Source organism: Vespa crabro, chromosome 6, assembly GCF_910589235.1.
Source record: "Vespa crabro chromosome 6, iyVesCrab1.2, whole genome shotgun sequence".
Lineage (NCBI taxonomy): Eukaryota > Metazoa > Arthropoda > Insecta > Hymenoptera > Vespidae > Vespa > Vespa crabro.
The window spans coordinates 11,456,911-11,477,952 of NC_060960.1; the positions used below are offsets into that span (position 1 = coordinate 11,456,911).

Consider the following 21,042-nt stretch of genomic DNA (forward strand, 5'->3'; position numbering starts at 1 on the left):
GACGGGAACAAAAATTGCTCGGATTCGTCATAAGTAATAACGAGCTAAAAGACCGTTCGCTCCTCGTTCGATCTCGATAAATCGTTCGCTTTCCCTTAGAGCCGACGATATTAATTTCCTTTAAATTCTATTGGGAAAACTCGGTCCGTACGAGACCATGATTAAGATCGAATGATTTCATATTAGGAGAGTTATTAATAGTTGTCGGTTTTTCCGTTGGCTCGGCTTCAAAATCTCTTATTACGTCGACGTTTCTTCTCTCGTGCGCGCTCCCTCGCCCCGGAAGGAAACCGTCGTCGTCGTCGTCGTCGTCGTCGTCGTCGTCATGTCTCTTTTCTTTTTACCGAGCGAATTTATGAGGATCTCGACGACGAAATTGCGATAATCGTTCGTGGCCGAGAGGACCGTTAAACGACTAGGCTATTCGCGTAATCGGGTGAATTATCGTTGGTACCGTTTCGCAAAATTCCCTTTCCGTTGGAACGGTTGAATTGAGGCACAGCCTCGTAAGATAAGACCAATTTACGTCAAATTAATTTCTCGACGATTTTCGATACGGCGGTTTTGCTTCTTTTTACCCCCGCCCCCTTATACTTTCTTTTCTCTTGTCTTAGTCGAAGAGAAAAGAAAAAGTATCTAGCCTTCCGCCGGGAAGAAATAATTGGATATCTTTTCGTCTATTTTTACACGGCTTTTCGTGTGGGCGGACTTTTCTTTTTCTGTTCCTCTTAACCCCGTAAATACACGAAAGAACGTCCACGCTCCGGGGGATTCGTAAAAGGATTCGTAAAAGAGGAAGAAAAGATGAAGAAAAAGAATTGAATAGCTCCTTCTCGCTCGATTCGACTCGAACCGAGATACTCGGTTTCTCCGAAGCGAGTATCCGTTGTCGGACAGGTACGAATAAATGCTGCGTAGAAGAACCAAAGCATGATGAATAATAAATGTAATCGGGTCGCTGGAAGTGGCACTACTTTAATAAACGGATCAACATGGATTTTCTTCATTTCCGTTTGAATTCGATCGTTTTTCCCTCCTCCCTCTTCGGCTCTCGGCCGTTGATTCTCCGACGTGCGTTCGATCTTCCCCGAATCGAGATGGAACGGATAATAATTAACGTTAACGAACACTCGGAAAGCGAATCCTCTGCATAGTTAGATCCAGCTACGAATGGAGGAGGATTCGTCGTCATTGACTCTGCTGGCACTCATTGGCAGCGAGCCATCCATTGATACCATTTCGTATTATTCGATCCCCTTCTCCTTTGTTCAAGAGAACGAGTCGGTGATATATATATATATATATATATATATATATATATATATGTACCTCCTCTTTTTTCTCGCAAACGCCATTATTATCTTCTTTTTTTTACGTTCCCCGACAAAGTCGCGTATCTAAGATCGAATCGTTCGTTCTATCGCGAGGCAACGAGAGGAAATGAAAAAGAATATGCGTACATCCGCGGTAAGTCAAGGACAAAAGTCGCGTACGACCTTTGTATCGCTCGCTCCGCCGCGAAAACGCCGAGTTTTATCGCGTGCCAGATGCTCCGAGATATTCAAAACTAGCGTGGCCGTTGTTAATCTTTCGAACCATCCGCTCTTCCCGTTCGGCCGCTTCAATAAAATCTACAACGTTAGACCGATTACGAGGAGGAGGATGCGCGAGATCGTTAACGTTCCTCGTAAATTGTTTTCACTCGTGAATTCTAGAATAATTTACCGACGATTACGAGCGATCGACGATAGGTAAACGACGAAATGAGTTTTCGATGGCACTCGATCAATCGCAAATGTGCCATCGCGTATTTCGCCTTTCCAGTCGTTTTTCATGTGACGCGCGGGCGCGCACACACGCGCACAGTGCGTGCGTGAAAGGGTGACGTATGCGTGCTAACCATCTCAATTATTTAATTCCGCGACGCACACGGATGCTGCAGGGACAACGGCAACGCGAAAATCATCGCTGCTCCCTGCAAATGGAACGTTCGTCTCTTTCTTCCTTTTTCACTCGTCACGACGAAACGCACCGAGCCCACCCTCTAAATTTATTCGCCTTCTATGCCAATTTGCATACTCGCAAATGTCTGCGGTTTCTCTTCTGTGTGCAACCAAGCGAATAGCCGGTGATAATATAAGACGAACGATATGTGTCCGTCGTCCTTCTAATCTCGTTTAGGCGAACGTGCTTCTTGTTAATCCACGTCCGAAAGTAGTCGCGCGCAGTCGAGAACATTTGACAAAAGTAACAAATTGCTCTTCTATTTCCTCGTGCTGTATACACCTTCGATCATAACGAGAGAGAGAGAGAGAGAGAGAGAGAGAGAGAGAGAGAGAGAGAGAGAGAGAGAGAGAGAGAGAGAAAATTAAAAGGATAGTACAAAGCTATATACGCGCGAGATACGCAAATGTGAGGGAGAGAGAGAGAGAAAAAAGTCACGGAAGCTCGCGACCTTACGGTGATTTATCGCGACTAATTTATTCCAACGAGTACTTCCCTGCTAGAGCGTCTATTTAAAGAGCGATTTTCCAGGCACGATCGTAACGCTTCTTTCCCGAGGGAGAAGCGCAAAGTGAAAAGAGCCGAGATCGTCGACGTCGATGTACGAGCATTATTTGCAAACGAGAGAAGAGAAACGACGAACCGGGGCGCGGTCGCGTTGTACATGTACCTAAAGAAATTTAGAGAGAAAGCGAAAGGTCGGACCTTTTCAGATATCTTTGTGAAAGATTTTCTGGCATATGGCGTTTCTCTCGTACCACTCGTGGAAGAAGAAGAAAAGGAAAAAAAAAGCGATATTTATTCGTCGATATTTATTCGTTGTTAGGCGTGAGCTCTAACGTAAGCGCCAATGGAAGCTCGCCAAAAGTCTCGTGTCGGTCTGAGTGACGGTCACGGCGTAAAGACGATCTTACGCGAGTAGATCTATTAATCGTGATCCTTTGGCGTTATCCTAATGCCGTAACCAAAGGAGCAATAATAAACGTTTTAATCGAGGAATTTGTCGATTGCAGCACATGGTGCAGACAGGAATGGCTGCGCCGTACGGTGGGGGTGTCTTCCCACCACCGGTAAACGGTGTCGCGGGCGTCGTTGGGGCGGCCGGGGCGGCGGGCGAGGTAAAACCACCCCCGCCTGTGCCGGTGAAGGAGGACAACAGCGGAGCGGGCCAGCAGGCACCACCGAGTGGAGCCCAGGTATCGGCACCGACAAGCGGACCCCATCCTTCGGCACCGGGGGCACCAACGGCAGCCAGTTTCAGCCCACCTCCGCCACCGAACGGCGTCGATCAGCAGGCAATCGTGAGTATCGACTCGCTTTCTCTCTTCCTCCAACCAACGAGACCCATCGAGGAGATTTTTCAATGAGATTGGAGAAAGTACGCCGAACGACACGATAAGCGGCAGCGATAGCTTCTATTCCTTACTTAATTACATTTACTGCCTGTCCGACGAACGAAAAATGAATTTACCGTTCGACGAGCTTCGAGAAGGCCTCTATATAGCTCGTTCGAATCATCTATATAGCTCGACACGAATACGGCGTGTCTTTATCATTCGCATTATTCCTCGCACGTACGCGCGACGTACGTAATGGTATAAGGGGATGTCCCTCGATTCCCCGGTATTTGTACGACACCAGTTTCTTTACCAACGACTTTCGAAATGACATATTCGGTAGACCGCGTCGAACGATATCGCTCCTAGCCTAGAGGAGGTCGGCCCTTTTAAAAATTATATACTCTTAGGTTGCTCTTTGGTTCAACGAAGCACGCTCTCGCGTCGCCTATCACATCACAACTAGCCGCGTTCCTACGGTTTATTACGTTCCTTCCGTACGATAATAATCTACGTACAGTTATCTATCGTGTTATAGTACTCTACCGAGCATATATCCGAATGGGATTTTAGATATTATCGCAAACGTTATACGCAAACTCGCTTGATATTCTCTTGAACGGCGGCTTGCGGACTAGCCTAAACTAGTCGGAGCGCGTGTTGCGCTCGTTATGGTAGTCCTAGCGCGATAAGCTCGACGACGTACAATACACTTACAGCCGTACAACATACGTTCGCCAAATCCGACTTTGCTCGAGGTAAGAGTTAATAACTTGTTCCGTTCGGCGCGTATTATTATTACGTCGGCACGAATGCAATAATAAGGTAAATAAGAGATCGATGGTGCGATTTAGGGATCGCCGTGGACCGATCCAAGTGCCGATAAAAGAGTACGTTTATCTCCGAATAGTCGGAGGTGTTTCAGGCGGCGGTGGCTGCGGCGGCTGCGGCGGCCGCGAGCGGAGGTGGACAACAAGCCGCTACCACTCAGGGAGGAAACGAGACGAGCCCGGAGGGAGCCGTCGAAGCTGGATCTCTCGTACCGGTGACCTCAGGCGCGACAACACCGGCTACCGTGACGCAGGCCACGGATCTCAAGGGCCAGCCTAAGCGCCTGCACGTCAGCAATATACCCTTTCGTTTCCGAGACCCCGATTTGAGGGCGATGTTCGGGGTGAGTGTCCGGGCTAAACGTCCTTCCCTACCTTTTCCCTTATTATTTCTACTTTTCTTCGTTTTTTTCCTCCTCCTCTTCTTCTTCTTCTTCTTCTTCTTCTTCTTCTACGTGTATGTTTCAGCAATTCGGCCCGATCCTCGACGTGGAAATCATTTTTAACGAGAGAGGAAGCAAGGTAAGCTCACGTCGATCTATAGGCTGCGAGCCACCCCTTTCAACCCGTCCTCGGACATTTAATTCTATCGTTTGTTGTTTATCAAGAGGAGAACGGCGGCAGTGGCAGCGGCGGCGGCGGCGGCGACGACGTCGATCGATCTCTTTATACCCTCTCACAAAGCGATTACTCTCATTTTCGTGCAGACACGTTTCACACGCCCGACTTTGGAGATATTTTCTTCAAAGTCGGCGCTTTATTCTCCTTTTGGATCGCTGGCGATTAGAGATGATCGATCGACGTTTTGATAAAAAGGTGCAGCGCCGCGACCCAAGTTTTTCATTCTTCGATCTCAAAGTCTCTCTCCCGTCAGGAAGAGAGAAAAAGGAAAAAGCTCGCGGCCCTGCACCTCCTTGCTGCTCATTCTCCTTCTTTTTCAGCGCGCTGGCAACGCTCTCGTCGCTCGATCGTCGAGCTTTTTTGAAAATCGGTAATTGGGTAAAAACGGTATATAGAGTGTAGGTAGTTGTTACGACCAACGGCCAACGACGGCGGCGAGTAAGAGAAGATCGAAGGGAGAACGAAAGGGGGTTTCGCATAGTGCCGGGGAAACGTTATGTAAATAGCTTTCAATATGGATGACAGAGGTCTGGATAAGATCCCGCAGTAATAGATCGTGCCGACAGGCGGCATCCGGTGAGCCTGCATACTCAGCGTCTTTGCGTCAAGTACACACGAGTGTACTTCATCAACGAGAGTTCGGTTGGTTTACTCGGACGCGGACGAAGCGAGGGCTCGTCCTTGCCGATCGATTCGCGGTCTTTTGAATTTTTCCCTATTGATCCTGCGCGATCGCCACTTTCTTTTCAGATTTTCCTCTCGTTCGACCCCGCGTTACGTTCTGGTAGTATTCCACTAGAGCACACACAGTGGAAAAAGCCGAGTGCGGCCCGACGATAGGACAAATCGCCTTGGATTATGAATAGTCACGAAAGTAATATTTGCTTGTAACTCTTAAACGCGCCTCTTATTATTTTGATCGTTCGTTTGCAGTTGTAATCGTGCCACTCACGCGACCAGCCTTGTTCTTTCTCTCCCTCTCCCCCCCCCCCCCCTCTCCTTTTCTATTCCTTCCCGTCGAGAGAAAACTTGTAACAAATCGTGCAAAGCTCGCTTTCTAAATTCGTCTTCTCTTCGCTTTAGATTACGATTATTGTTATTATTATTGTTATTATTGTTATTATTATTATTATTATTGCGTCTTCTTCCGTTCGATGGACGGAATTTAATCTCGGGCGAGTGTAGGAAAATGATCAACCGTGCTCTTTCTCTCCCTCCCTCTAGGTCGAACTCGATTTTCTCGCGCGAAATGGCGTCCCACGGGGGAGACGAGGACGTCCGTTTGATAAACGACGTAAAACCATCCCAAGTTTAGTTTGATCGTCGCGTCGAAATCCCTTTTACCGTATCTCCCTCGGGGCAGCAAAACTAGAGAAGATTAAGCAAATCGGAAGTTTAGAAAAGGCAATCATACTTATTAGCCGTAGATTAAATAGCCGAGTAATGCTCGAATAAGCTTCCGTCGGAGCGACGCGCGACGGTCTCGAACAGGAAGTCCGAAAGCAGGGTACGTCCGTACTCCTAACGACCAATCACCAAAGCGAATATTGAACGCAAAGTGGTCCACTTCCACGTTCCGCCTCTCTCTCTCTCTCTCTCTCTCTCTCTCTCTCTCAGGAAGTTCTCTCGGGTGGTGGGGAGATTAATTAAATTCCCGTGCAACCGGTCCGCCCTTATCTTCCCGCTCGATCGTTCTCTACCTAACTATAGAGAAACATTTCGTTTCCTCTTACGCGTTAGCCTCTTAACTCTTAATTCTTGGATCGATTTCGACGACTTTTCGACGACTTTTCGACGATTATAACGACAGTTGGTAATCCGGTTAAGCGCAATTTCTTTCGTCTTTAAGAGAGCGTTGCCATCGCATCTTACGACATACGTTTTTACGTATTTCAATTATTTATATTTCTATCGAATTTCGCCTTTGTAAAATGCACGATCGATCGAACGTTGAAACTAAATTGTCAAACTATTTCTTAACAATTATATTACCTAATGATACATACTCTTGGATTTTACAAAGGCTAGGAGGATAAGACATTTTGTATTTTTAAGAGTGTCGGAGTTTACACGAAAGTACGAAAGGTAGCGAGAAAGAGAGGGAGAGACAGAAAGATCGTACGTTTGCGCGTGTGCTTGGCTGTTTGCGTGTTTCTCTGTCTGTGTGCGTGCGCCAAGAGTGAGGGAACGAGAAAGAGAAAGAAGGACATTTTTTCGAAAGCTTCGTCAATGTAAATGGAATGTGGCATCCCTAATGAAGCGCAGCATTTTGTAAAAAGAAGTAAAAAAGACATATCTTCGAAGAGGGAAAAAGCATAGAGAGCGAGTGCGACGGGATCGAAAGAGAGAGAAAGAGCATCGTCCTTTTTATTCGTTTTCATTTATTCCGAATCGAACTGGAGAAGAAACGAAAAGAACGAAGAGGAGAAGCCTTGCCCGTCGCCCTTGCTCTCTCTCTCTCTCTCTCTCTCTCTCTCTCTCTCTCTCTCGTCTTTGCGTATGTGCCCTAGTGACACGTACACGCACACACGCATATACATATACACATATATATATATATATATATATATATATATATATATACGTATATATAAATAGCATATAACCAATGGCGTTAGTTCTCTCGTAGTTGTTAGACGAGCTGTTGCATTTTTACTAGCTAGCCTTCCGCATTTTATCGTTATTTAGTTCCCATTGGTTATACTTGATAGAATCGATCGTAGCGCCTCGTACGATATGCTCGTTCGTAAGGTAAAAAATGTAAAAAACGAAAGAGAAGCGCGAAGAGAATTATCGTAACTTTATGAAAGAGAATAACTTTCGAACGTATAACTTTCGAACGAGCTATTACGTACGAATCTGGCGATTCCGGTCGAGCGTCACTTCCGCTCGCGAAGGAAAAATTCTCGGGAGATGCTGCCCATTTGATTTGATGAAACTTTGTCGCACCTGTATTATCAATTCTATTTCTCCGAATCCACGAATTCCGATATTCTCGAGCCCGATCCTTACGAGTTTCGAGAAATTGTCGTTGGATCCAAAGTACGAAGGACGAGAGAAAATAAATAGACGACAGAAAGGAAATAGTAATATCTTCGTCTTCAAGTGTGCGGATCGACCAAGTGTTTCAATTTTTCAATTTCCTCGCTCCATATTTTTTTCTTTTCCTTTTCCATCGCGATCGCCGAGCCTCGACTAATCCACTTGCAACGTGACCAGCATGATACGTACATACATGATATACTGCATTTAGCAAGACTCATATATATATAAATATACATATATATATACACATATATATATATATATATATGTACACAATTATATATATATTTACACGCGCACTATACTCGTCGCATAGATATGCGCGCATATACACGTTATAATACGAAAGGTATCTCCATCTTTGATTGTTACAATCATCATTATTATTATATTATTACTATTATTATATGTAAATAGTAGTCGCACGCTTTTTTATAGGTGAGTGGAAGGTATAATGAGAGGCCAATGCTTTTATTTTTTTTCTCCCATATTCTTTTTTTCTTTTCCTTTTGTTTTCTTTTTCTTTTTTAACAATCACGTATGTGTCTTAGAATAGAGAACGCTGCTTTCGATTTCACCGTCGTTCGGCGGATCGCATTATTATATTCTCTCGAATCCTCCTTCGAAAGACTCGTTCGGCTCCATCTTCTTCGCTTGGATCCTCGTCCGATCTTGAAAAACATTGTCGTTGTTATCGTTGCCACTTATATGCGCATCTACGAAACTCAAGGAAACGGCCAAAGAAAATGTTCTCGAAACTCTGAATTTCCCTCATTCGACACACATTAGTATCTTCTACGATATATTTATTAAAGGACAAAAAGAAAAGAGAACGGACACAAGAAGAGAGGGAGGGAGAGAGAGAGAGAGAGAGAGAGAGAGAGAGAGAGGAGTGAGTAAGATGAGCGAAAGAAAGAAGGAAAGAAGAAAAAAGAGAAATATCTCTCAACGAAATATCTGCAACGTCCACAAAGAAGTTTATACTTTTAATCTCGTTGGTCCTTCTTCTTTTCTTGCTTTTGGTTCTCCTTCCTCCTCTCTCTCTCTCTCTCTCTCTCTCTCTCTCTTGGTCTCTCGTGTATGTGTATATATAGACATACACACTAATATATATATATATAATCTTGAATCTCTCGTATTGTTTTGTGCGCTTTTATATCGTTGTTTGGCAGCTTCGGTCACACTACTTCGAGTACTTTTCAATTTCCTGCTCTTTTTATCTATCTCATCCATTTTTCGAATGAAAATACTCCTTCCATATTTTACTTTCCGTCCTTTAAAAGAGAGCCATGCGCAAATTCGCGAAAGGTAACGATTGAATTTCGTAACGGGAATTGTTCGCGCGCGCGATCGTACCGGAGGACGTTTCTCTTCATTTTCTCGCGTCGCGTACGACACTTCAGTAGAGTGTTACTTTACTAAAAAAGGAGTAATAAGAGAGAAAGAGGTAAAATATAAAATAAATAAGAAAGATCGACACGTACTCGTTCAAGACCGTGCAATACTTTTCCTTTTCTCCGTCGTTTCTTTCTTCTTTGATACGTATCAACAACGGGTATGGTTCGACGATCGCGCCCCAACCAAGAAAGGAAAAAGAAAAGAGAGAAAATATTGGATCCTCTTATACAACGAGAAAACACATCGACGTTTCAAGCTCTTTCACTATTTCCTCCCTCCCATCGCCCCTCCCCCTTTCTCTTCCACTTTTCATTTTCCAAATATTCTCCTGCCGTGTTTAGCACTCACTGTATAGCGCATATAATATCTATACTTACATAACAACACGGTTGATTAATTGTTTGACTTGATTGTTCATTGAATATAGTTGTCTCTTCTGAAACACACGCACACGCTCACACACCCGGTCGACGCGAAAGTAGTGTTAATATCTTTTTATTCTGTCTTGCTATGTTTCGCACCTCACTGTTAATTAATTGGGTAATTATTGTTATTCGCCACGCTCTTACGTCTAAGCGCGGATATGCGGACACGCGCGCGTCTCTCGCGGAAAAAGAAATTTGCTCGCTCGCTCGATTCCTTTCTTTTAATTTCTGTTCAAAGTTAATCGCGCTCAATAAGGTTTCTTCGTTTCTAGAGAGAGAGAGAGAGAGAGAGAGAGAGAGAGAGAGAGAGAGAATGAATGAGTGAGTGAGTGAGTGAGTGCGTGCGAGATAAAAGGGTTGAGGGAGGGGGGGGGCGGACAGATGAAGTTGACAGCAAACGAAGAGAAATAATAGGAAATTTTTGTAGTAGCCAGAGCTAATCGATAACAACGAGCGTTCGCGATACCGAGTCACTTGTCGTTGGCTTCGTTGATGCTGGTAGTAGTTGTAGTAATTGTGACAATAACAGTAATAATAATCGTAATTATAATAATAGTAATAATAACAGTAAATATAATGGCTCTTCAGATTAATCAAAGATTAATCCAATTGTAAGTAATCGTCGATGTTACCTTTTCTCACGGTTTCGTTATATACGTATACATGCTCATATACGTATATACGCGATCGTTTAGCATCGGCCACGCGTGTCATCGCTCAACTCTGTTTACGATCTTTCTATTGCAGGATATAAGAATAACGAGTAAAAGAAAAAACAAAGGCATACGACAATGTCCCTTTTTCCGCGATACGTCGGATCGCACTCTGGCAATTTAATCCCTACGCTAATCATTCGTTCGGTCGATAAGGAATGTTTATTAACGTTGGTACTTTGTTGTATTGCGTTACGAATGCCGAGACCTTTTTCCTCCTATCTCGGGCACTGGTGCAACAGATATATATATATATATATATATATATATATATATATATATATGTGTGTGTGTGCCGCAATGTGCAAGTGCAATTTTTTCGCTCTCTGGTTATAAATTTATTACGCTCTTTGTACCTATTCTTCTTTTATTCTACCTTTATTTTTTTCTTCCTTCTTTCCATTTTTTTCTTTCACATTTTTTATCTTTTATTATCGCTATTTCACTTTTTTTTCATCTTCAACTTACGTAGGAGGATGAACTTTGACGAATACCTCGAGTACCTGCACGCCGGATGTGTCGACATTTGTTTCTCTTTTCTTACCAGTATTATTATTATTATTATTATTATTATTATTATTATTATTATTATTATCATCATCATTATCGGCGTCGTCGTCGTCGTCGTCGTCATTATTATTACTACATTATTACTATCATTATTATTACATCGACATCGTTACTTTATCGTTACTTTATTACTTACTCACTCACTTACCTACCTACTTACTTACTTAATTACTTACCTACTTACGTACGTACGTACTTATTTATCGTTTCACCCGAGCTTGCATGAGCAGTCATATTTACCACATGCGTGTAACTATTCGCTTTCTTCTTTTAAACGGAATGAATTCGTTAGTAGTGAGGCAATGAGAGCCCGTATGTCCGGCGACGATAGAGAAAAATCGTTGTTGTAACATTGATTAATTTCATTTAATATGCGGTAGTCTTTATGTATAATCACGTATATAATACATACATATATATATATATATGTATGTATGTATGTATGTATGTATGTATGTATGTATGTATGTATGAACGATTGTTATATTCAAACATACGTACGTATATGTATAACGTGCAGTAGAATGGCGGGGGCTTGAGAAGGAGAGAATTGCTGTGCCTGATCTGTAGTCGGACCTTTTCTACTTTGTTGGAGAAAACGTCTGGTAATCGATCACGGTTGGGGTAGCAATTAATCGTCTCAAGAACGACTGCGGACGATCCGACACGATATAATAGTCCCATTTTATCCGCAGAAAAAAGAAATCTCGTATCTGCTTTACAAGTATTATTACAATAAGGGAGTGTTAAGTACTTATAGACACGCGTTTTAATTTCGAACGTTTTAATTTTGTGAAGAGGAAAAAGAAAGGTTAGGCAAGATTAGAAATACAAATTTAAAATTCCATGTTCCTTTGATTTTATCGCGGAATTGACTCTGAGAAAATGGAGCGATACGATCGAACGAAACTCGCGGCCCGACCTGCATTTTTCTATCGATAGTTAATACTCATTTCGTGTGGGTGCGGCAACAGAATGTTTTCTCGACCTTTTCTTTTTCTTTTTTTACCGCGAGAAGAATCTCCCCGCCTCCCTACATCTCTCTCTCCCCCCCGTCTTCCAACGTTTTTTCTATTTTTCATCGCAACACCTTTACGTCGTTATTTATTGGCGAGGCCACGCTTTCGAATGCAATCTGAGCTCGACGAATCAGATGGTCGTCGTCGCATGGTCCGAGGAAATATTTATCAAAGTTTGCCGCACGCACGTTACGGGGAGTGATAAAAAATTCATAAGACGACGTTTTCTAGTTTTCAAAATGCGCGGGTGTGGACAAGATGGCGTGCAAGATGGCGATCATACCTGGCGGAAATAATAGTAATAATAATAATAATCATAATAATAATAATAATAATAATAAAAATAATAATGATAATTAAGTCGCGGGTATCGCTCCTTTCCGAGTTTCTGCCAAAGGCGCTCATGGGCGCGCCAAAGCGTCGTTAGCTCTTTGAAAATGATCGCGTTTAAAAAGTCAACGAAATGGATCGGTGTGTGTTTAATCGTTCGGAGAGTGGAGCGTGCCGAAGAAGCGCCGTAGATTGATTTTCTCTTGGATTTTCTCAAGGATATGCCGGTACCACCCACCACGAGCCGCAATTTTCCAAAGACCGATAAGACCTTTAAAGGAGGTTCTCGAATCGCGCTCGATCTCCCGTCACGAGAGCTTTTCTACCTCTTGACGTACAAAATGCGGCTGCCTGGAAGAAGAGAAAGAGAAAGGCTTTATCTCGCCGGTCGCAGTAGGGGCTAGAAAATAGCCGTGAAAAAAGGTCCGACGTTAAAGCGATGGCGAAGCACGACAACGAGGTCCGTGTATATACAACGTTGATGCAAATTTGAGGAAAAAAAGAAAAAAGAAAAAATCTACCCGGAATTATCATTATTTTCCTTCGACTCGTTTCTTCAAAAATACTTTCAAAAGGTTTCGCGACCGTTGATTTTCCATTGATATCGACAGGGATACAAGGTAAAGAAAAGATTCTAGGCACAACTTTGTTTAAATTCTCGGGAAATTGTTATTATATCATAAATGCGAGCGTGAGAAAAAGCGTGCTCGTTTATTATGCATGGAATATATAAAATATGTAATCACGGAGCGTGAATGTCGTGACGTCGTCACGAAGCGCTACCGTTTCGACGTTCAAAAATATCGATTATTATCGGTTTCGCGAGATGCCGGTCAAGGTAACTTTTAACGTTGTACCCATCATTTTGCTTCTTATTCCTACCATCTCTCCAATTGGAAAAATTACTTTGCGCAACCCTCGCCGTTCGTCTCGGAGAGAGACAGAGACAGAGACAGAGAGGGAGGAAGAGAGAGAGAGAGAGAGAGAGAGACAGAGAGAGACAGAGAGAGAGAGCAAGGAAGCTGCGTCTCGATTCGTTGAATTTAATAGGATTCGTCGAAGGTAGGAGAGAACATCTCGCGATATCGGCGCGTCCTTGGCCGGCTGTCCGTTAGGAGGAGGAAAGTCGATTATCTCGGACTCTCCCCTTTCTCTTCCTCCTCCCACCCGCTCTCTCTCTCTCTCTCTCTCTCTCTCTCTCTCTCTCCGCCGTGTTCTATTCCCATGGGAAGAAGGGACCTACGTTCGGTAGGATCAGCCTCGCTACACGACGTCCTATTTCCTTTTAAGGCTACAAGCGCGAAAAGACTTTTCTATTTCGGACGTCTAACCTACGTCCAACTTTATAGGAAAAAGGAATTTATCGACTTCATTTTTGTTCCTTTTTCCTCCTTATCTTTACTTTTTTTCCCTTCTTTTTTAGCTCCTTCCTCGAGATAAGGTCGAGATAAGGAAATTAGAAAAATCAAAGATCAATCTTTCGTTGCTTCGCCCGACCCATTTACGAACGCGGTGTGAGCGTGTCGAGATCGATTTTCCTTTCCCTTCGCTTCCAAACTTTATTGCTATTTTCATCCGATATACAGTCAGATCAGAATCGATCGATCGAATCTATAGAATACACATAGGAAACGGCGTAAAGTATATCGTTTAACGCGGCGTTTGCCAGCATCTCTGTTCTTTTCCTGCCTAGATCATCGTCCAAAAATTATCATCCTGGTGATAACCTACCTTTGCCTCACTTTTTTTTTCTTTTCTTTTTCTTTTTTTTTCTTTTTTTTCTTTTTATCATTTCTTTCTCTGGTACACGCACCCCCGCTCGGTACAAGGAAGAATCTGTTACTCAAACGATATGACGATTATCACAATGACATGACACGATACGATATGATTATATGATATGGTATGATATGACAATGAGATGATTAATGTGACCATGACCATGATTTTTTACCATGATTTTACATTTACTTATTTGTTGCACGTTGTTTGGTGCGTCTCCGTAAGCAGTATGAGGCGCTCGCAGATCTCCGCTGGTATTTCGACATTTCGATCTTTCAGTATCTTCGATGCTCACTCGGCCGAATATTTAAAAGTCCCTTTTTGAGATAGAGATATGCACGTGGAGTGATAAGATAAAAAAGGAAAGATACGCAAAAGTACGAAATGTCGAGCCAGCCAGTCGGCTACTTGCGAAGCGCTGGCAGTCTGTAAGTTGAGTTTAATGCATGTTGTTTTGTCTGTCCTTGCATGCAGGGATTCGGTTTTGTAACATTCGCAAATAGTGCTGACGCGGACCGGGCACGTGAGAGGCTACACGGCACCGTGGTTGAGGGCAGAAAGATTGAGGTGTGCATGAACTTTCTTATACTTATACAATACATACATACAGAAAATTTTATATCTACATTATATAATATATATATATATATATATATTTATTTATTTATTTATTTATATATATTTATATATATTACACGCGCACAAACACACGAAGTGTATATATATATGTATATATATATATATACATACATATATATATATGTCTATATATATATATATATATATATATATATATAATCATATAAGTATACATTTATATACGTGCATATATTCGTACGCGTATCGCCTTCGAATTTGGCATAAAGTGTATCTTTGTTTTCAGGAATCGAGAAACACTGGAAAGCGCGCGTTTATAGCGTTTTACAGATTCGAACGTTCCCGCGCTTTCTAGTGTTTCGAGAAAAGACGAGAAATACGATCGAAACCGTCTACGATCGTTTTTGCCGTTTTTTTCGTTTCAAAATCGCGTTGAATGATTTTCTTCATCCTCTTTTTTCTTTTTTTTCTTTCAAATATAAATTTTTTCCTTGTCTACGTAGTCGAATCGATCGTGATTCGATTTTTCCCAATCATTCGACGCGATACGAGAGAGTCGTGAGTGTGAGATGGAGTAAGAAAGAGGTGCGAGAGAGAGAGAGAGAAAGAGAGAAAGATTGATAGAGCGAGAGAGAGAGAGAGAGAGAGAGAGAGAGAGAGAGAGAGAGAGAGAGAGAGAGAGAGAGGATGAAAGAGAAAAAATGATAATAGAAGACAGAGGTAAGGAACGAAAGGGATCGTAGGGAAAAAAATGATCGTTTTCGTTCTTTTCTCATTCGCGATCGTCCTTATCGTATAACATTTTAGATTTTTTGTAAACTCAAAGGACACTCGCGAATAATTTTTCTAGTTGTAAATGATAGTTTTTAAGAGGATTTAGAAGGCACGTTAGAGCGTACCAAGTTGCAATTTTCGATGCGACGAATACGTTTCCGAGAGAATACGTTCTCGTTATCTCGACGACGAACGATTCCTCTTGAAAGTCCTCTCGTCGTTTTCGAAACACTTTCGACGTAGTTTGCGATCCACGCGAGATGCAATTATGAGATTTTTCGAAAAAAAGAAAAGTGACGAGTTTCAATAAGGAGCGGACAACGGATGACGAAGAAGTTGTACCTTATGATTTAAAAAAGCTATAGGATGAGCGAGGGCTTCCAAAGGAACAAAATAAAAAAAAAAAAAAAAAAGAGAGCAGCAGCAAGCTCTCTAAGCACGAACACGCCGTAATATTCCGCGAGTACTACCGAGTATAGTTTTTATATTGTAAAAGTCTATCACTGGTTTCCTCGAACTCTAATTAATTTTTCAAAATTCTAAATTCCGTATTGCTATCTCGATATCGACTAGAATATCATTTTTTACGGTGGAAATAGGATTTGATCTATTCGTCTATCGAAGGATCGTTTAAACGTTACTATTTTCAAGGGTCTCGGTAATTTTAATCCTCGATCTCCGTACGTGGTTCAAACTCCGTCGAGGGTAAAAGAGCGAGCGCGCGAGATACCGATTTACGAGATAACCTTTATAAACTCGTTTAATTGATAAAGAAAGAGGGACCGAGGGAGGAAGGGGAGATACTCCGACGACGTTCATCGAGCTTTGATCGCGAAACCAAGCGGATACTTGTCATCGCTCGCTACGTGGTAGACCACGGAGTCGAGGGTAGACTACGTCCTGCTATCTATCCATCGTTGCGTTAGTATCAAACAACGGTGGTTTAGATCGATCGGTTAGCCGTTGGTGCCTAAAGGAGGACGTTGCAGAGGAGTCTCTCTCGCTCGCACCCCCTTGTTCGTCTCAAATTATTCGCGCGACTTTGGCCGCATCCCTTCAATGGCAATCTAAATATATCCGCGACGTTAATTACGTTCTCATTCGTTATCTGTATCTGGACGAATCGGTATCTCCGACGTTCCCGTATATCGAGAATGGAGAATATTTTGTAGGGCGATCCGCCAACGTGGACGATTCACATTAGACTTTCAAACTTTATCTACAGTCGAGTATGGGCATTATATGTTAGTAATAAAATCAGCAGTTCAACGGTTATTACGTCCACGTTTGTCATATCGCCGTTAAAATGAAATATCGTCGACGACGACGACGACGACGACGACGACGACGACGATGACGACGACGACGACGACGACGACGACGACGACTACGTTGAAGGGGTGGAAGCGCAACGATTTAAAAAATTACGAATAAACCGATGAAAAAGATTTATCTCATTCGAAAAAAAAATCAAAAATATTATATGTTACGCAGATCTCTTGAGAAAAGAAACAAACAAAGATGGGAAAGAATAAAGAGAAAAATTAAAATGCGAGATTTGAGAGAAAAAGCGAGTTAGAGAGAGAGAGAGAGAGAGAGAGAGAAAGAGATCGAACTAGAGATAAAATTGATCGCGTTCGATCGCAATATTAGGATAGATCGATCGAGAAATAGAGTAATGGGCGAACGCCGGTCGAGGACACTGAGGAGGCTACTGAAAAATCAAACCTCGCAAAGTGTCCAAAAAGGTAAGGAACAATACGAAAAATTTACAAAATCTCGAAAAAGTTATCGCAAACGATAAAATACGATAAAACAGACGAACGAGAGTAATGACAAAAAAAAAAAAAAAAAAAAGAACAAACGAACAAGAATAGTTATAATAAGCTCGCACTGGCCGCTCTCTCACGCGTTCATAGATAAGTCCAAAATTGTACATACATCGAACGGTCGATCTTTTTCAAAGCAACGCTACGTGCACGTGCTTTTTTTTTAATAGATACACACGATACTTTTTTCTTCACCTTCATTTTTTCGCAAAAAAGAAAAAAAAATCAAAGCGAGGAACGTGTCTGGAATATCCGTTCGTAATCTTTTCCTTCATTTTTTTTTTTTCCCTTTCGTTTTAATATTTTCATGACTCGTTAGAATAAGGCTGCGAGTGTCGATCGATTCGTTCGAATACTTTCGAACGCTTGGCAAAAAGGAGAGATCGGTTGAGATTTTGATACCTACACGTTGCATCAAGAACGGGGCGAGACGGCACGTAGATAGTAGCTTCGTTTTCGTATCGTGGTTCATTATCGCCGCTCGGTTCGTCGAAAGTCGGTCTCGTAAGGTGCAACCAAGCGGTTACACGAGTAAAAATATTCTTTTCGTATCGTAACGTGCGACGTGCGATTTATCTTACGTTTTGTTAGAAATTCGAGGAAACGAACGTCGTTATTTGGCGAATAAGAAAAAATCGTAAGGGGTAGGGGATGACGAGCGTAGGCCAGTTCGTAAATGCATACATAGATCGGCTTCCGGCATCGACGATGAATACGTTAGCATTACGACCTCAACGAAGCTCGAGTTTTCTTACTTTGCAAGTCAAATTCGGCAGGGAGGTCTTGCGCGCTCTCCTCCTTCGCTTCAACGAGGAAGGCCGCAGCGCGCGGTTAGTTTTAGATCAGGAAATTTACCAAAGTACCCTTAATGAGATTCGAAATCGGCCTTTCCATTATTTTCATCGCGATCGTCTTCCGTTTCCTTCCATTGTATAAGATTTAAACGCGTTAAAGACCCTAGCTAGAAAATAGCGATTGCGGTCTCCTTCTGCCCAAGCGTTCGAAAACGTCTCGATCTCCGATAATCGATCTAAAAAGTATCTCATCTTTTTCACACGTTACATCGCGGCACTTTTTCTACTCGAATATCTCGCTCGATTGATGCTCCTTCTTAGATCAAAAATCGTCGCTTCTATTCGAATCGTTCGAATTTAATGTTCCACCTTAAACGTTGTCAAGTTTCGCCTTTTATCGAGATTCCATTCGAACAATATTCTTATTATTTCCTTACGCTTTTCAACGCGATGTCTTTTTCGATCGAACATTAAATTCGACGATCGCAAACTTTCCGACTTCGAAGCGTATCCTTGAATTAGACGAATTTTTTTTCGTTTCTTTTTCTTCCTTTTTCTTTTTTTTTTTTTTTCCTTTTTTAATCCTCTCTTTTTACGCAATCTAAGATTAAAGCCATTTATTTGTTATCTCTTCGAGAAAGATAGAAGAAACGCGAAGCTCTGCAGACACGTATACACATTTGTGTGTGTATATATATATATATATATATGTATGTATATATATACACACACACACATATATATATATATATTTTCGATGTCGGAAATTCGGTTAAGAGAGGTTCTTTTCGTTGCAGGTTCTCCGTGTATCCCCGATGCCAATGTAACGTACCTTGAAATCAGATTTTACGTGGTAAGCGATAGGGAAGACGCTTTATCTTCGAAATCGTTTTGAATATAAGAAGAAAGAATCTGTTATCTGAATTCAAGGGAAGAGCTTCGCGTCGCGTCGGTCGGCGCGCGTCGAGGATACGTCGGACGAAACGTTGCGCTGTTTCAATTTTTTCATTTCAATTTGATTTCTCTTTGCTCTTACGAGATGAGACTCGACGCGCGACCGAAGGATGTTATTTTTGTTGTATCGTTCGAACTCGGATCGATGCACATCGATCTACTTATTAACTTTCACAAAAAGTCAGGAGAGACAAAAAAAGATAATGAGAATCCCGTTATAAGTTAAAGCCCGCTCGGATAATTAACATTGAATCGAAGTAACATTGTGTTCATCGAGCTATTACGATCTTGTGCATCGATCGTAGGTTTTCTCCTTTTAATATTCGACTTGTGCGTGCCCGTCAACTATTTCAATTCGATAAACGATAATGCCTTTCTGATATCCAATAGTTTCCCAGTCGCGAGGTACGCGCGAGTCGAAACGACTGACCATCCCGCTAAAGGATCAAAAACATTTCTAATGCGATATTTTAAACTCGACAGGTGAACAATGCAACGGCGAGGGTGCAGACGAAAAAGCCACCGACGGTACCCAACGGTAGGTCAAAACTGTATAAATTGCATGATCTGTCATCCGAATAATAAATATCAAGCTCCCGTTATCGTATTCTCTACGAACGTAACACGACTCGCAAGGTTAATCAGCGTTATAAATAATTAGACGATCGCGTTGGCGTCGCACTGCCAAGTGTTTCTTCATTCGTACATGTCCACCGTTTAATTATAATCTCATTGGATTCGTTCTCGTTCGACGACTTATAAACGCCTTTCTTTTTTTGTTTTTTTGTTCTTTTTTTTTTTTTGTTTTTTTTTTTTTTTTTTTTGTTTTTTGTTTTTTTCCTTTTTTTCCTATTCGCAATAGAAATTCGATCGTTCGTCCGTCGAGAAGGAATTAATGGGACGTACTTGCGCGATCTTTACTCCGGATATCGTTCTCATAGTTCTCTCATAATCGGAATCAACTCGAGGAGATTTATCCGCATACTTTGGGGCTCCTTTATCGACGAGATGTCTCTCGATGAGGTGCGTCCCGCCGATACGGAAAATTCTTTTTTCCTAACTAGACTGACACTGTGTCTGCGCGACGATAAATCGACGGTTAATCATATTGTCTCTCGAGTATCTTCACTCTATCGCCTATAGCCCGTCGTATATTTCTCTCACCTTAAGATCTAATGCGTGGCAACTATAGGCACAGTGTAAAAGGACCGCGCGGCGGTATCTAATTATAGTACCATTCGTCCAATTTATCGATCGAACTTTTTCCCCCGTAAAAGGGAACGCGACGGAAGAGAGATTAAAAGCTCGCTAGGACGTAGGACGTGCTGATATTTTTAACGGCGAGAACATATTAGTGACGTTTAAAGAGCGACCTTTTTGTTTTTACCCTTTCGCGGGGATCCTCCGGAGGATCCACTTCGATCCCGTTTGAATTTTCCTTATCGAAAATTTGACTCGCTTGCATATCCGATCAAGCGGGTGGATATATGCCCTCATCGTACAACAAGGCCATTAGAATTTCTACAAAAGGGGAACGGAAAAGTCGAATAATTCGCCACCTTCCGTTTCATTACGAGTCGTTTTGCTACGGGAGATACGGAAGGCCTAGGGGTCACGCGATAGTACGATCAATCGAGGATAGTACGATTATCTCGAACAGCTTCGACCTCCACGTGTCGAAGCTATTGCTGCTACGTTACTTGACAGCTTCCAGCGGCACGGCTCTCTCGTCCTCGCGATCTCGAAATTGCCACGAATTCGATGGCAATTAATCGATCCAATACGTCGAACGTGTCGAACGCGACGATAACGCCGCGCAAACGTTGACTCTCGTAGGATATGGGAGAACGACCGAGAACTGAGAAAATAAAAGGAGATAAACTCTTTTCTGTTGCAGTTTGCGTACAATGGCCAGAGGGTAGGTGCATCCACGACGTGCCCGAGTCGGCACTGCTGATTCTCTACTACGAGATCCGTGAAAATTGCCACGGATTTTCGTGAAGGCGACCTATAGACAAAA

At 42.4% G+C, this 21,042-nt stretch overlaps 1 protein-coding gene and 1 long non-coding RNA gene across 13 annotated transcripts in view; one reads left to right on the forward strand and one right to left on the reverse strand.

Moving 5' to 3' along the window:
• The window catches only part of LOC124424569 (RNA binding protein fox-1 homolog 2), a 79,816-nt gene that overhangs the window by 37,023 nt on the left and 21,751 nt on the right, over positions 1-21,042 (forward strand). For 11 of the 12 annotated variants that reach the window (XM_046963837.1, XM_046963836.1, XM_046963829.1 and 8 more), the window contains 6 exons: positions 3,018-3,305; positions 4,252-4,515; positions 4,640-4,693; positions 14,549-14,641; positions 19,506-19,560; positions 20,920-20,940. In XM_046963837.1, coding sequence (XP_046819793.1) covers positions 3,021-3,305; positions 4,252-4,515; positions 4,640-4,693; positions 14,549-14,641; positions 19,506-19,560; positions 20,920-20,940 — 772 coding nt within the window. In that variant the 5' untranslated portion in view covers positions 3,018-3,020. The remainder of the gene's footprint in view (positions 1-3,017; positions 3,306-4,251; positions 4,516-4,639; positions 4,694-14,548; positions 14,642-19,505; positions 19,561-20,919; positions 20,941-21,042) is intronic. The other variant, XM_046963839.1, reaches the window with a different exon arrangement.
• The window catches only part of LOC124424581, a 54,993-nt gene continuing 40,427 nt past the window's right edge, over positions 6,477-21,042 (reverse strand). Inside the window, exon 2 of the long non-coding RNA XR_006942332.1 lies at positions 6,477-12,643. This is a non-coding gene — a long non-coding RNA (uncharacterized LOC124424581). The remainder of the gene's footprint in view (positions 12,644-21,042) is intronic.